Source organism: Tachysurus vachellii, chromosome 25, assembly GCF_030014155.1.
Source record: "Tachysurus vachellii isolate PV-2020 chromosome 25, HZAU_Pvac_v1, whole genome shotgun sequence".
NCBI classification, from domain to species: Eukaryota; Metazoa; Chordata; class Actinopteri; order Siluriformes; family Bagridae; genus Tachysurus; species Tachysurus vachellii.
In genome coordinates this window covers 15,994,078-16,011,691 of record NC_083484.1, presented here as the reverse complement: position 1 = coordinate 16,011,691, position 17,614 = coordinate 15,994,078, and the positions used below count along the sequence as shown (strand labels likewise).

The 17,614-nt window shown below is 40.8% G+C and overlaps 1 protein-coding gene across 1 annotated transcript in view; it reads left to right on the top strand.

Annotated features, from left to right (window-relative positions):
* The first annotated feature begins 3,883 nt into the window (after positions 1–3,883).
* Positions 3,884–17,614, top strand: part of sv2a (synaptic vesicle glycoprotein 2A) — a 28,507-nt gene continuing 14,776 nt past the window's right edge. The window contains exons 1-2 of the mRNA XM_060861356.1: positions 3,884–4,028; positions 15,537–16,247. Of these exons, the coding sequence (XP_060717339.1) occupies positions 15,647–16,247 (601 nt within the window). The 5' untranslated portion in view covers positions 3,884–4,028; positions 15,537–15,646. The remainder of the gene's footprint in view (positions 4,029–15,536; positions 16,248–17,614) is intronic.

The window sequence follows — 17,614 nt, the reverse complement described above, 5'->3', positions numbered from 1 at the left end:
CTCTCTCTCTCACACACACACACACTCCCTCTCTCTCTCTCTGTCGCTCTCTCTCTCTCTCTCTCTCTCTCTCTCTCTCACACACACACACACACACACTCCCTCTCTCCCTCTCTCTCTCTCTCTCTCACACACACACACACACACACACACACACTCACCCTCTCTCTCTCTCTCTCTCTCTCTCTCTCTCTCTCTCTCTCTCTCTCTCAGACACACACACACACACACACTCACCCCCTCTCTCTCTCTCTCTCTCAAACACACACACACACACACACACACACACACTCACTCTCTCTCTCTCTCTCTCTCTCTCTCTCTCTCACACACACACACACACTCTCTCACTCTCTCTCTCACACACACACACTCTCTCTCTCTCTCTCACACACACACACACTCCCTCTCTCTCTCTCTCTCTCTCTCTCTCTCTCACACACACACACACACACTCTCTCTCACTCCCTCTCTCACACACACACACTCTCTCTCTCACACACACACACACACTCTCTCTCTCTCTCACACACACACACTCTCTCTCTTTCTCTCTCTCTCGCTCACACACACTCTTTCTCTCTCTCTCTCTCTCTCTCACACACACACACACACACACACACACACACACACCAGAGAGTGAGACAGAGAGAGAGAGTGTGTGTGTGTGTGTGTGTGAGAGAGAGAGAGAGAGAGAGAGAGAGAGTGTGTGTGTGTGTGTGAGAGAGAGAGAGAGAGAGAAACACACACAGCACAAGACTCTTAAACATTAACCTGAATCTTTACACACGTGTCTATAACACGTAATAAACTCCACCTTTGGTACTGGGATATTTCCTTTAATTCTTTTTGTTGTTGTTTGTTTTCTTTATCATAAGTATATTTCTGAAAATGTGAATATATCTTTTAAAGATGAATAAGTAATAGATGGGCCGTAATGAAAACGAATCATCACTGATCCTTTAATCAAAACTTTTGCACTCGGTGTACTTACAGTATAAACACCATTAAATCGTGATCATGGGTCGTAATGAGACGTTTGATATTTACACGCACAATGAACAAAAAAGCACAATAAAATAAGGAAAGGAAAGAACCCTGAGAAACAGAGAAAATGCAGAAGAACCAGTGAGGAAAGAATCTTGTTTATCACGTTGTGACGCAATCTTAACATCCAATCACAGGCTGATAAGCAAATGAGTATGCTAATGAACAAATCAGAATTGCTGCCAGAAACAAACTGTTTTGTTGAACATGTCTAAATTAGACCAAAATTCACTAGTTTTATAGATCCTCTTAAGTTAGACTGCGGCTCCACCTGCTGTTCATCGGCGGAACTGCATCTGCTGATTTCATTAAGATTCATGAGCAGGTCCTGCTTCAAAACATTTCATTTGTTTTTCCATTCCAAAATCATTTGTCCAGAGGCCCAGACATGGTGTAGAACATCTCTAAATATTGTTTTAATTTTCACGTTTAACCTTGTCTCAGCCTGTAAATACTCAGGAAAAGCAAAAAATAATCTTATACTGTGAGACAAACATTATTTATGTGATTATTGTAGTAACGATGAAGTGCTGAACAGAAATTTACAGTCAAACAGACAGGAAGTAAGAGCTGCACAGAAGAACAAGCCTGAAGAAATTATGCTGGGTTTTACACATTTAAATATAAATCTAAATTTGCCATTTTGCAGAAACAAGTCTATGGAATAGATATTTATCAGATGCTCAGATATGTGACTATAGTTGAGTGTAAAGGTTTATACACCTTTAGGACAAAACGTGAACTATTAATATATAGTATATAGTAATTTTCTTGATATATTTGCTTATTTCTCATGTCTCATGTCTCCTTTGCTTTAGCGTCACAGCTTCTCTCACTGTCCTCATATCCCATATTCACATATGTGTGTGTGTGTGTTATATGTTAATTTCAAGTGCGAGATGATAATTAATGTCTTTCTGCTGCACTCCTTTTGGTCTAAACACCAGATTTGTGATTTAAATATTTTTATAAGCAAAGAATTGCTTGTTAAATCCAGACCATGTGATGATGTCAGGTGTTAGTGGGACACAGCAGTGACATGCATGAAGCCTTATTTAAAACCCGATCACATCGTCTCAGAGCCTGTTGCTAAGCAGTGATGAGACAGTAGCAGCAGCAGCAGCAGCAGCAGGTTGAATATGGTATAACTGTGTCCAACCTCTTGCTTAGATGTTAGAACACCTTCCTCTTCCCTTTTAAACACCCAACACTAACAACGGAGGAACTGCGGAACTGAATAAAGGTAGAAAAAATAGATCAGGGTTTGAACTGTAAATTCAGATGAATCATTCCTAATTTATGATTCAGCCAAAATCTGTAGAGATTAATTACCATAAAGGTCCAGAGAACTTTCCACAGAATCCTTACACATGAGTCAGGAGTCCATGCTGCAGAGTCTGGACACAAATATGTTATAATATGTGAACATGCTGAGATATAAATCACCAGTCATCTGGTAGCACTCACTGGTGGATCTGTGATGAGTCATGATTAAAGATCGGCCTGAGTTCATTCTGCTCCTGTTGGAACATCAGAGAAACAAAATAAATGACCAGGAAATAACTAAATAAAAGTAATTGTTGTTGTTGTAGCATTTTATTGTTTTCCTTTTGCGCATGATAATCTATTAAAACTCCAAAAACTTTAGAACAAAAAGGATGGACCTTAAGTAACAAACGAGCAAACAAACAGCCTACTACTACTTGTTTATTTTTGTTGATCATCAGTTGTATGATTTATTTATTCTATATTTGGTATTTGGATCCTATGAATGATCATGCTAGCAAAAGAACTACATGATTATTATTATGATTATTATGATTATTATGATTATTATTATTATTATTATTATTATTATTATTAGACGCCTGAGATAGGCACAGGCTCCCCGTGACCCGAGGTAGTTCAGATAAGCGGTAGAAGATGAATGAATGAATTATTATTATTATTATTATTATTATTATTGTTGTTGTTGTTGTTGTTATTATTATTGTATTATTTTTATTATTGTTATTATTATTATTGTTATTATTATTATTATTGTTGTTGTTGTTTTTGTTGTTGTTGTTATTATTATTGTTGTTGCATTTTATTATTTAGATTTTAGATTCAGTGTGGTTGTTGTTGTTGTTGTTGTTGTTGTTGTTGTGTATGGCTCCTGTGACATCTCCACTGTCATTATTTATCACACCACCCAGCTTTAGTATCACGTGCATTTCCTGTGCGTGTTTTATCTTCATCAAAATCTGTCACGTGCAGAATGTGATGCATATTATTTTTTTTGTCTGTATTTTCATTTTCTCTCTTACTCGTCAGACAGAAGGTTCTCCTTCAGCAGCGTGTTGTCGGATGAGAATGTGATGTGCGTTAGACACGACGCCAAAAGCCCTGCACCAGACTCCATGACCAGAGATGCGCGCCACGCATGCGCACTACACAGAGCGCATCATTAGTGTCCATGTGCGCAGACCCTTCCACTAATGACGTCGAACAATACACACTGCATAGTATGTTAGTATGTTATGTATGTACAGATCGTAACCATAGCGGTATATCATAACACCTCATAACACTTCATATAATAGTGTAAGCGCGTGTATTACAGTAATATAATTGCACTTTATATAGTCATAAAACGTGTGTAGAATGATTGAACGTGTAGCTTTGAATTATGAGAATATGATAACGTTATTGAAAAAATAAAATGACGTTGATTTTTGCCTTTGATTCGTGTCTCCCCCCCCCCCCCCCCCCCCCGTTATGTGTGAGAATGGTACAGTCCTAGTCTGGAATAGAGGAGGGAGGAGGGAAGTGTCGGTGTTGTAGGGGAGCGCTGTTCTCCTGTTACACGGGGAAACTGAGGACCTTAGGCATTATACAGACCACAGATTTTTTAAAGAAAACACTCCATTTCCAAACAGATCAATCCTCAAGCAGAGATTAACGGGAAGACACAAAGAAACAAGACACAACAAACCCAGGTGAGTGTTAATGAAGAACGTAATTACTGTCAGATTCCAGCTCTTACTGTCTTTTCTTTAAATAATAAAAACGACACTATAGAAATAAGAATAGAATTGCAGCACGTATGAAAAGCTCTAGGACTGCATTCGAGTTGGGAAAAACGTCAAAAAATAAAAGACAAAAAAAAAGGTCTCTTTATAAAAATAAGGTTGATTTTTGTTTTCAGATCCTAAAGAAGAATTCTGCATTTTGTAATCCAGAGATTTCTCCCTAATTGCGGGTGATGATTATGTCACCGTGTGAACGTGTTTACACACTTTACTGATTGCGGGATTCATTAAACAGGTTGTTTTATGGCATTAATTGGTGATGATGCTGAGCCTCGCCCCTGCCTTCACCTTCGCGCTGGGGCAAAATGTCCAGCTGAAACCTCCGAACTGACGCGTTTTTGTGCATGTGCGTTCATAACGGCGTTATAACGCGCGATTAGACGCGTGTTTGCGTGTGTCATGCTGAAAAATGCGGCTTTTTTTGCTTGGCCGTCATGACGCGAGCAATGACCTTGCAGCAGCTAAAGATGAGGTAAAAGAAGAAGAAGAAGAAGATGATGATGATGATGGCAGGATGAATTTTTCCCCTAGAGGCAAAAAGGAAGTGTTTTATTTATTTATTTATTTATTTATTTATTTATTTATTTATTTATTTATTTATTTATTTAAAAAAAAAAAAAAAAAAAAAAAAAAAAAAAGCCTGTCATTTTGGTTTGCAATTGTGTGTCGAAAAGACTCCGGAGATGGAGTGGAGGTGTAGAGCTGTGGAGATGGAGTCAGGATGCAGTCACGATTCTTTGGGCTGATTGGAGGATGAATAAAGCGCAAGTGGCTTTGCCTTGTGCTCAAGTGGCCTAAATGAACGCACTGCATGTGAATGATGGAGATTGTGTTTATGCTTAATGTCACATCTTGATGAAATATCAGCTAGTGATGACGATGTGATTGGACAAACCAGAACACTTTCCCTTAAAGGCCAGTTGTATAGTTGTGTATTTATGTTAATATCATTTTTTTTTTAATTCTGGAAATTTAATTTCCAATCCCAATGTAACATCTAATCAATTTCTGATCTTAGATGCATCATGAGACAGGTTTACGTTCGATTATCGGTTATTTGATTGTGAGTTCTGACGTACGTTAGTGGCCGCCAATTTAACATCCGAACGACGTGATACCGATGTAATCTCAGGAGGATCTCTGTATATCTGCTATGACGCTTGTTTAAAATCCACCAATAGGAAGATTCTAAACTCATGGGATGGCTATAGATACGCAAATGGTGAACTTTAACATGCTAATGGACAGAAAAATTTCCTTTATAAGCTTTTGTATTTCTATGAGCCTGTTTTGAGTTATGATGTAAAGTGGTAGCTGTTTTATTCACGCAAATGTCTGATGTTGGGTCTTGGTTGAATTACCTGATGTTTCTGTTGTAGACCTGGGATGAGATTTTATTGGGATTGGTTTTGTTCCAAAATTCACTGGATCTCAAAACCCACACACAGGTCCATGAAATGTTGGCAGTATCTGACAGAGCGGTCAGAGAAAATAACTGTTTTAAATCTTTTGACATCTTTTTGACAGATTCATTTCATTTTCCTTCATCATGTAAATACAGCTTCAACAGCAGGTCTTATAATCATATCTGGATATAAAAACCTAACAGATTGATGTACTATGAAACTCTCTTTTCATGCCTCACTGCTGTCCTCCATGTGACGATGTATACCTCCTGCTTCTCTACACCAAAGATACACTTTCTGTCTGCACCTACGCTTTCTCTTCGTTTGCTGCAGCCCGTTTTGGTGGAAATGGCTCAGATTTTATTTTGATTCTAAGCATTAAAATAAGAAAAGCTAGGACTCTTTTTATACAATCCCAAAAAAACTAGCAGACTTGCTTTTCCCACGCAGATCCTTCATCCAAAACCGTGTTCTCAGCAACCTTACAGTTTTCAAAAATAAGCAAAATAATCCCTTTGAAGACATAAAGTTCATTACCCAGTTAGTTCTAATGCACTGCTGCTGTTCCCCTACATGAACCCTGAATATCTTTACACCTGCTCCGACTGAACGCTCGTTCCTCACCTCGATCTAATGGGCTCCAAATGCACACAACCATCCAGACGTTCAGCATCTTCATCCTCCTCCTGCTCGTGCTCCTCTGCTCCACAGAACCCCTTCTGAGATGTTTTGTGACTGATTTTGCTGAGAGTTTGCTCTCTGTGAGGAACCCTCGGAGGAGCCATCAGGAGGCTCTGTCTGGTTACTGAAAGCACAGCAGTTTTTAGTTCCTCACAATCAGAAAGTGCTCCTCTGGTCTCTTCTAGGAGATTTCGGAGATCATGTGACGCTCTTCCAGACGGTTGTTTGTTAAAGCTATTTCTGTGCTCTGGGTTTGATCTGGGTTACGTCTGGAGACGGGATCCTGTGGGAGATCAGATCTGTCAGATTGGATTTTGTATGTAACAATATTAGATGAAGATAATCAAAAACAGAACCTTGGTGTGTTTTATTTTATATTTTTTATTTTTTATGGTTTAGTTCCATGTATTTCATGCAGATTGAATGAGGAAATACTTGCTGAAATGGTTAATCAGATTGAACACTGGACAGATTGATGCTTTTTCTTTTCAACCAGTTATTCCCTTAAATGTCTCTTTGACCTCCAGCAGATATCGGCTGGATCTTTCTATGACCTTGATATGACCTTTTGAAGGAAACCTAAACTGCCCACAATTTGCATGTTGCTCTGAAGGTCTGATTTACTTTAACAATTTGCAGTGTCATGAAGCAGCTTTAGAGAAATCTGGGAGAAATTTCAGTCCCTAATGAACAGACCAGAAGGGCGGCGCTGAGTCGTGGCCTGAGCTCACGTGTAATCTTTAAGATAACAGCGGCAGCACTTTAGCACAAATCTAAAGCATCTTTGCTGAAAAAATTCAGCTATTTTTGGATGTTAAATGATTTGGAGCAGGAGGTGAGTCAGAAGCGTTCGAGCTCCAGGCAGAAGTAGAGCATTAAGATGAATCAGGCGAGTTGTGAGAGTGGGAAGAGCCGTAACTGTTCCTGGGGGTAAAATACACTGTGCCCTTCGCTTCTCTATCTGAGTTCTAGCGAGTTCTAACCCTAACCCTAACCCTTATGTATACCACAGGTCGAGCTCAGAGAATTGTAAAGATAGCCCAGTTGTCTAAAAGAAAGCTCGAGTGTCTTCACGATACCGAGGATTTCTTACTTCATTATAATCCGTACTGCTGTGTTGAGTCCAGCTTCGGCTCTCGGTGGAAACTTGTAACAATTTGCAGGACTAAACGTGCGTGAAACTCGGGGAATAAATCACTAGTCTGGGCACCAGGGATAAGCCGATTTTGTGTGCGGGTTAATAGCTATTCTGCATTTTCTTAGAGGATTAGTAGGGTCAGTAGACAGGGAGCAATCAGTGATGTTTTCTTCTCACACGGAGACAGATAAAAACCTGCTTGTTACGGACGTCTTTATTTGTCTCGTGTGTCTGAATAAACCAAATTGAACAAAAACTCATAACTGAAACTCTGGAGATTTTTGTGGATGTTAAACAAAAACAGGACGTGATGATTAGAAACATTTAAGCAAAGAATAACGACTGTGACTCATTTCATCTTAACTAATAAGCTACTATGGTGTATATTATTTGATTACGCTAGCTGCCGTGATTTAGCCGAATCGGTCAGGTCTCTGGACTAGCTAATGGCTTAGCTAATGGATTTATAAAAAGTTATAAAAAACAATTAAATGTCTGCCAGACATTTCCTTTTAATGTCAATATATAATTCATTAACTGCTATAAACAATTGTTTTTAGCTGTTTTAGGATAAATGACAATGTAATAATGGACCTAAAAGGATTAATGTTAGTATTAGAGGTGGGGTTTACGTCATTTCCATCACTGATTAATGCACTCTTTCTCTCTCTCTCTCTCTCTCTCTCTCTCTCTCTCTCTCTCTCTCTCTCTCTCTCTCTCTCTCTCTCTCTCTCTCTCTCTTTCTCTCTCTCTCTCTCTTTCTCTCTCACTGTCTCTCTCTCTCTCTGTCTCACTCTCTCTGTCTCACTCTCTCTCTTTCTCTCTCTCTCTCTCTCTCTCTCTCTTTCTCTCTCTGTCTCGCTCTCTTTCTCTCTCACTGTCTCTCTCTCTCTCTCTGTCTCACTCTCTCTGTCTCACTCTCTCTCTTTCTCTCTCTCTCTCTCTCTCTCTCTCTCTCTCTCTCTCTCTCTCTCTCTCTCTCTCTCTCTCTCTCTCTCTCTCTCTCTCTCTCTCTCTCTCTCTCTCTCTCTCTCTCTCTTGGTCTCTCTCTCATCACATCTTTTCTATATATTAATACCACTATAGTTCCAAAATAACTAAAATCCCAGAGCATCTGGGAACAGAAACAGGGAGAGATAATTAAATAGTTGCACTTAATGTCAGATCTTTATTTTATTACTCACACAGAAAGGTGATTTTAGTCCCGGTCTCATTTCCCTTCCCTTTTATTCCCCGCCTCACCTGTGCACACACACCTGCCATCAGCCGCCTCCCCAAACATGGCCAGGGCTTTTGTGTGTCTTTGTCTCTAATGTAAATAAGTGCCATGAAGTTCAGGGAGATTCGGTTGGCATTCCAGTTTATTATTCATGTTCTTTTGTTGTAACGCTTGAAGCTCGTTAGTTTGTGCTGCTTGATTAACGAACCAGTTTTGATCCTCGTTATGGTTATCTGTGTCATGTGATTGTTTACAACACGCCCCTGATTTACATTGAGTTAAAAAATTCTCATCTTTTTTTGATGATAGAAATAAAAAAAAAATACTGTTACCATAATAACGCACAATAACCATAAAAAGTGTTAGCTAGCATCAGCGGACTAGCCTGCACTAGCACTAGCACTAGCTTCATTTCTAAACAAGATTAAATAAAGATGAGGAAATAAAGGTTTTTTTTTATAAGAAAACATCTCCTCATGTTCAAATACTCACCGGACTCATATTCCACCAGTCTTTATTGTTCTCACCTGATTGGTGGAGATTTAAAAAACAGGCAGCACTAAATCTGAAGAGAGGCTCGTCAGGATCGTGAGCCTTTCCTGGGGTTCATTTAGTGGAAATGGACGAGCTGTAGTCACCATGATGGAGCGAGCGTGTCCATGGCGACAGCGAGAGAGCAGAGAGCATTTAGAGACGAGTGCTGCCTTCAAATGTCCTCTCTCCATGAAACTAGATTTCATTCACTCAAGATCTTTCTGGGCTTATTTACAGCTGTGCAGGTGGAGCTTTATGTTTACAGCAACCTGGACACCATCTCTAACGTCTCCTGTGTGCTGAAGCGCCGTCTAGCCTCGTAAATTTATTTCTAACTCAATAAATCCAAGAAGACGTTAATGTATCAGTTAAAAAATGGTTTTAATGTTTGAACACGTGTGGTGATGATGTCACACTTGGTGTCTCGGGTGAAATGAGTAACATCTGCTTCGCCTAATCCGGTTTCTTCGATCCAGTTTTAATTTCTGTGATAACAAAATTGCTGAATCTTGGAGGGACGAATTCCAGCCTCAGATCTGTTACATCAATACGTTTCTCCTTACAGAAAACTTCACCACGTCAACAACGATACGAAACACATTTCCATTCTGAAGCACGTCTCCTGTACAGGTCTTTGTGAACGAGCTGTTACTATGGTAACACATTTATACGTGTGGCTGCAGTATTGTCAGAGCTGCTGTTATGGAAAACGAATCAACACGATGGTCCTTTACGTACAGTTTAGAGACTTTCTGATGACATTGAGCTTTTTCAGGTCAAGCTCCTTAGGAGAGAAATATTCAAGTGGACTTTATGGTGCTGTAGTCTGCTTCTGAAGGACGTTTCCACCCAGCTGTGAGGGGGACGACGAGGACCGAGGGATGATCTGGATGGAAGGTGGTCATCAGATGGTGTGTGTGGGTGTGTGATGTGGAGCTGGCGGTGGGAGACGATGATAGCAATCCGAGCGAGATGCTGTGACTCATCACGGCCAAACGAGGCTTTCATTATGCGAGTTTTTATTTTTTTTATGCAAACGAAAGCCGTAAGCGCCGCATTTCTCCTTTTCTCCTTCTGGTTTAATTGGCAGGCTGTGACTGATCCACTCACACCTACAGTCTGGTGCATTGTGGATTTGTGGAGTTGTGCTATCTGTGTGACCACACAAACATCCACTGGGTTCATCTGTAAAGCCCAAACCTCCAACAGAAGGATTAACATTGTGATTAGCTGGTTCAAAGAGAAAGGCTCATCAGACCAGGTTAAGCTCTGTGCTCTGTCTGGATTATCATGTTTGACATTTATGTGCTCGATGGAAGCCAGTACATATTTCATACCATTTAGCATGTGATATGCAAAACTAACGGAAATGAGAGAGTGGCTTCTGATCAGCTCGGTCTGTGACGCTCAGTCTGGGACTCACATTATTTTAACAGACCAATAATACATCAAGACCTGCTCTTAATACTGATTGTTTTCCTGCATTTATCTCAGTGTACAATCTGAATGCATTTTACCTACAAAACAGATAATCACACTGCAAAAAAATAGAAAAAATGAAAATAATAATGAAAATAGAGTGACATGAAAAATCAGAATAGTTTGTAACATGGTCTACAAATAAAAAATGGATAAAGCGCTAGTAGTCGTTATGTTGATGCAGAAATCCACGGAAAACTACGTTATCTGTCGGCACCAGGGAGTCACATGACCATACCACATGCACCCGCCTTCGCCTCTGTTACATGACAGTTAAACGTATCTTCTTTATAATTAAGTGATATCACGCCTGTGATTTAGAGCCGTGTTTATTTATTTACGGGGCCGGGTTTAGACCCTTTAGAGCCAGGCTATGTATTTGACAGCCTTTGTTTTGTTTTTTCTTTCTATTGGATCTGGCTCGAGTAAACTCGACTAATTGGGAAATCTCCCCCTGGGTTTCATTCATCTGCCCGGCAAAATGACCAATTTCGTGCATGTGCACTCAGAGATAAATTAAACTCAGATTTCTCTGGTGTGGGTTTCGTGCTTTCGTCACTAGTTTATAATATTAAAAAAATAGCACTCCATTTCCTCCCATTTTGACAATTTGTCAGTTTCCGGCTACTAGCTGGTTCTTCCCTGGCAGGCGACAGCGACCGTGTGGAAGGTGAAGGCTAACACGTGCTTCCGCTGAGACACGTGTAGACGCCGCATGAGACTCTGAGTGTGAATTAGCGTTACAGCTAATCTGGAGCGGCTCACGGCAGCTCAGGAACGTCATGTCTCGGTGGATATTTTCAGCACTTTTCTGCGTTTTTTTCTCAAGAAGAGTTTTCTGGGTGTTTTCATCCTGCCATTTTTTTTGTCTCGTTCCTGAGGTGAAAAGTGTGTATTAGTGCTGAACACCATCCCAGCATTCCAATCAGGAGCATTGTGATTTGGTGGAACCCTGTGTTATATCACCATCACTCTCTGTCTCCAGTTTCTTCACTCCATGTTGGGAATTCCTCTTTCGTCTTTTCCCGCGAGATTATCAGCACCACCAGCACACTTTGGTGCAGTGACTCCTTTTTTTCTTCGCTCGCTGTCACATCGTGTTGCTCTTCTGTAGCCTTCTAGGCGTCTCAGAGAAGCTCTGCATTCCCAGAGGCACCATCAATGCAGATTTAAAAAAAAAAAACATTCAATGACTTAATTAGGTCTTTAATCAGCGCTAAACAAGAGCTGCCGCTTTCCCACCCCAACACGATCGAGTCATTCCTAATGAGGTGTGCAGGAGACGCTTCCTATCACTGCTGCTGGTCTCTGATCAGCTCCTGTCCTCATCACTATTAGCTGGAGAACCGTAGCAAGCGAGCGCCCTTTATAGCCTGAGCTTTGGCTCAGAAATAGTAAAAGAGGAAACGCTTACAGAGCTTCGTTACTTCAGGATTGGATTAGAATAAACTGCTTCTGCTTCTGCTTCCTGAAGCAGAAGCCATCCGACATTATGGCTGCACCGATCGGTCACTGCTGGTTCTCTTGCTTTTACTTAGCTGCTCTGATGTGTTTCCTCAAGACTAATTGAAATGTAAGTGTTCCACTCAGAGGAAGAGGACTGCTCCCTGCTGAGTCATTAGCACAGAGGATGTCGGCGAAGCACTCACTGAGTCTCTCTCTCTCTCTCTCTCTCTCTCTCTCTCTCTCTCTCTTTCTCTCTGCTGCAGCACAACACGTTTAGGGTTTCACATCATCAGACCTCGATCAATAACGATCAATAATGCATTTGGTGTATGGATCAGACTCTGGCTTGACTTTGCAGGACATTGAAGAAGATCGATTGAACGATCGCTTTGAAACCTGCGATACGTTTAATTTTTATAACAAGCACTAACAGTCACACATCATTTCTTTAATGTTTCCTTGGAAAATTACATTTCATCCATCAGAGCGTATGTTCACAAGAGATTTTCTCCTCAGGATTAGATTGATAGCTCAGGCTCATGATCTAATGACTTCTGTATGATATTCTAGCTATCTAGCTATTGCCAAAGTTAGCTACTTAAAGTTCTAGATAAAGACTAAATCCTCACTGCCTCTGCATAGATACATCTATAAAAGATATCGGACATTAAAGAACACCGTAACAACAGAAGCCATGAGTTTTATTCATCTGAATGTTAGCTATTACTGATGTAGCTATAACGCAGCCTAGCGTTAACTAGCTTGTCAGTGAATGGCATTAAATAATAAATAGTTAACATTAAAATAAATCTTGGCTGCTGGTTTACACGATATAAAAGCCTATCGTTACCTAGCAAACCTTTACTGTATGTTTTCTTTACATAGCTAAAAGCTGCTTTTGGCTAAGCTAATGTTAGCTAGTGTGCTATTGTTTGGTTTCAGTTCTCCACCGAAGGTGAAACAGCTAATATTAAAGAGATTTCTGCTAAGATGGTGACATTAGCATAGCCTTTTTTTTTTTTGGAATGTAGTTAATTTCCATATAATACATATACATATAATTATCTTTCAAATGTCTGTAATCCTGTGATTCTGTGTGTTTTTGTTGAAACTGTATGTAAGTGGTGCAGATTTGCTGCTTTCTCAGTAATATATCATGGTGATGAAGTCGCTGCTGAACAGCTGCAGTTCGGGTCACACCTGTCAGCCAGGTAACCAGATGGAAAACAAACAGTAGCCTGATAATACGCGGCGTGTGAAGGCGAACGTGTGCAGAGCCGGATGTGACGTGTACAGTGCAGCCCGAAGGGTTACGTGAGAGGAAAACCAAACAGAGCTGGACTTAGTAATAAATTATTCATAACCACAACTTGCTCTCTGAACACAGAGCATACATACTAATACCATTCCTCTTTCTTTCTTTCTTTCTTTCTTTCTTTCTTTTTGTTCATCTGGTTATGTATTTATTTATTTATTTATTTTGAATTATTATGTAATTATTCAAAAATATATATTTATTTGTCCCATTTTACATTTTTTCTACATTTTTTCAATCCACTGCAGTGCAATGCTTCAGGGATTTTATTTACATCTTTATGTTTTTTGATTTTTTTAAAAAATATTTTATTAAAGGGTAAACATGTTATTTTATCATACCTGTGACAATAAAGCAGGTAATAAACAACATTTCAAAATATAAATCCTATAAAAACCACGCAGCAGGTGATCCGTGAACGTGTGAATGATGTGCTCAGTTCACAAGAACAGATTCATTAATGGATTAATAAATGGACCGTCGTTAACAAGCTGCGGCTCTGCGTCGTCGTCGTCGTCGTTGTGGTGTTTAATCAAAGGCGTCTATTCGAGGTGTGTTTAATAAAAGCACAGCACTGTAATTATTCTGCTGTTGTGTGTTCAGTTATCAGTGGAGCGACACGATGCAGTTATCTTCGAGGTACATCCTCTGCTCAAACTCACACACGTTGAAAAGAGCAGCGTCGTCGTTTGTCTTTTTCTCTAGGAGCGGGTGGTCATTTGGCTGCCTCGTTATCTCTGGGGACGTTATCTCTGGGGACGTGGTGAGAAAGGTGAGAGGAGAAATCCCAGCATGCTCAACCAAGCTGATAAGATCTATTTGTAGAGAGGAACACAGCAGAGAGACCATCCCCTGTGACATGAACGAATGAGAGAACAGAAAGACAGACGGAGATGTTCAATGTACATCCTGTGTTGTCTCCTGCTCTACACCTTGATGTACTCGTCTGCCCCACTGATGCTGCGTAATGATCTCAACAAGAACATGGTGATGAAGGCCGAGTTTATCTTAACTTCCCACTGGTTGCTTTATTATTGCTCTGGTTGTTCAAGAAGCTGTCAGATTCACAGCACAGCCCTTTAAAGACTAAAATCACAGAGAGAGAGAGAGAGAGAGAGAGAGAGAGAGAGAGAGACCAAGGTTAAATGCAGGACCTTGGCTTGCGCCAATAAAAAAAAAGCCTATGACCAGTCGATGGTCCTCAGGATAATGAGTCTGGTTTAGACGTCAGAGATTTGTTTTCACAGCTCACAGCTCTTTAATAACCAACACACACACACACACACACACACACCACTATTCATCAATTCAGTTAATAACCATGACCTTTTATTTCACTGCATCCATCATGGATTGTACACAGTAACTGAACACGCTGCTCCAGAACATGGTCATGAAGTTTTACAGGATATTCTAACACAAGATATCAGTTTGTCATCATAATCAGTCTTGCTAATGAACGGCATTTTAATTCGTACACTATTTAGCGTAACTGATAGCAGGTTGAACGTGTTAGCGTTGAGATAATTTTAGTTATTTGCTGTTGTGCTATAATTATGACTACATTAGCTAACCAGGTTAGCTAGTTAGTTTAATGTGTGCACGAATCTCCACAAATGATACATCAGCTGATTCGAGGTGACTCGTCATCTTGGTTTATTTCGTAATACTTCAATTACTTTCTCAACGTCAAAATGATTTTCTTGCAGCTAGCAACATGTTAGAGTCCTGTTATAAGCACAAAGTTTACATAGCTGCATTTTCTATAAAGATTTAAAAGATTTTTTAAAGTATATTAACGTTTTATTCCAGAGGATCATCCAGAAATGTTTTTTTAGAGGTGGAAACATTGCCAATGAGAATTTTACCCTAAAAAATCTGTATGTTTAAGGCGAGTCTGGTGTCAGTGTTACTTAGTAATTAGCAGTTTTTCTTTTTTTTTCTGTCTAAAGTTATGTGGTGTGAAGTAAAAGTAAGCATTACAGAAGCAATTGTGCATCTTTCACGTCCTTTACATTTCAGTGAATCACCTTTTCTGTAAATGTTGACATCTCTATGCATTAGCATCTCATTTTAGCCATGTTTTATTGTTTGGTTTATGCAGTTGAATAGATAAGTAACACACCAGTGCCTAATATGTGTATCTTTTTTAAACCAATTGTTGTAAAAAATAACATTTCGTGTGGTTGTGCTGCAGGTGACTGACGCTGACAAGGGTTTTAAACTCCAGAAACTTATCTGCTACATGCTAAGGGTCCTTCAGTGACCACCACAGCAAGCGTTCGCTCCAGCACAGATCTCATCAACATGGACGAGGGCTACCGAGACCGAACGGCCTTCATCAAGGGAGCCAAGGACATCGCCAAGGAAGTGAAACGGCATGCGGGGAAGAAAGTAGGCCGTCACGTGGACCGCGTTTCTGATGAGTATACCAAGCGATCGTACACTCGCTTCGAGGAGGACGACGACGACGATTACCCCGTGCAGGCGCAGGACGGGAGCTACTACCGCAGCAACAGCCGTGCCAACGATGACGATGACGCCGCGCACAGTGACTCTACTGAGGGCCACGACGAGGACGACGAGATCTACGAGGGCGAGTACCAGGGCATCCCGCGACAAGACTCGTCAGCAGGCAAGGTGGACGGCCATGCGGCCGGAGCAGCACGGGCGCATCTTCGTGACTTGGCGCAGTACGAGGGCGAGAGGCGCAAGGATCAGGAAGAGCTGGCGCAGCAATATGAGACCATCCTGCAGGAGTGCGGCCACGGGCGCTTCCAGTGGACGCTGTACTTCGTGCTGGGGCTGGCGCTCATGGCCGACGGCGTGGAGATCTTTGTGGTTGGCTTCGTGTTGCCCAGTGCCGAGAAGGACATGTGCCTGTCGGAGCCTAATAAAGGCATGCTGGGTAAGTCATCTGTCAGCTCATTTAAAGGTTTGTTTTCAGCAAAGGCGCAGTAGAACGATGAAAAGACGACCGGTTGACAGCGGCATCGCAAATAATTAAGGAATAAAACACATTTTGGAGGTGAAGTTAATGGAAAACATTCAACATGTTTTGATGAAGCGTTAAGTCAACGCTTTGTAAGCTAGCTACTAGTGGAATGAGTGATTGTTATGGCAACGGTATATTTTGGTCCAAACTTGGTTGTTATTGTAAATTTGGTTATATTTTGGCTGGAACTTAGTTGTTATGACTGCAGTAGATTTATTTATCAGTTACTGAAATCTCCAAGCTAGCTGTGTAGCTACTCTATGAGATGTAGAAGGAAATTACATATTCATGAATATTCATAAATCCTGGCATTTTTATTGGGTACTGTTTGTTGGAAATCTGTGTAAATATAAAAGTCTTTAGTGCTGGAATAAGGGACTGTTACATTTTAATAGGACAAACACGAATAAGAAATGATGATATTTAATTTTGGTCTGTGTAAAATCCTGATTAAAATGTGTAGTGGCTTGTAGACGAAAAAACAAAAACAAAGAATAACATCATTAGCATGTAATTCACCAGCGCTTTTCATTAGCAAGGGGAAATGTGTTCGGCAGTGATTGTATTTCCTTAAGCAGTTGTAAATGATTCTGGAAAACATGTACTGTATACACGCACATATTTATTTATCCCTCCTGTGCCAGTTGAGATCTCAGAGCGTAGTTGATGGTATTTTCCTGCAGGCTGATGTCCGTTCCCATTTCACGCCCAGTACACCATCTGTCAGCTCCGACGAGGGGAGAACACACAGCAAAGCACACGGCCTGCTCTCTCTCTCTCTCTCTCTCTCTCTCTCTCTCTCTCTCTCTCTCACTCACTCTCTCTCTCTCTCTCTCTCTCACTCACTCTCTCGCTCTCTCTCTCTCTCTCTCTTACTCACTTTCTCGCTCTCTCTCTTTCTCTATCTCTCTCTCTCTCTTACTCACTCTCTTGCTCTCTCTCTCACTCACTCACTCTCTCTCTCTCTCCCTCCCTCACTCACTCTCTCTCTCTCTCTCACTCACGCTCTCGCTCTCTCTCTCTCTCTCTCTCTCTCTCTCTCTCACTCTCTCTCTCTCACTCACTCTCTTGCTCTCTCTCTCACTCACTCACTCTCTCTCTCTCTCCCTCCCTCACTCACTCTCTCTCTCTCTCTCACTCACGCTCTCGCTCTCTCTCTCTCTCTCTCTCTCTCTCTCTCACTCTCTCTCTCTCTCTCTCACTCACTCTCTTGCTCGCTCTCTCTCTCTCTCTCACTCACTCTCTCTCTCTTTCTCACTCTCTCTCTCTCACTCACTCTC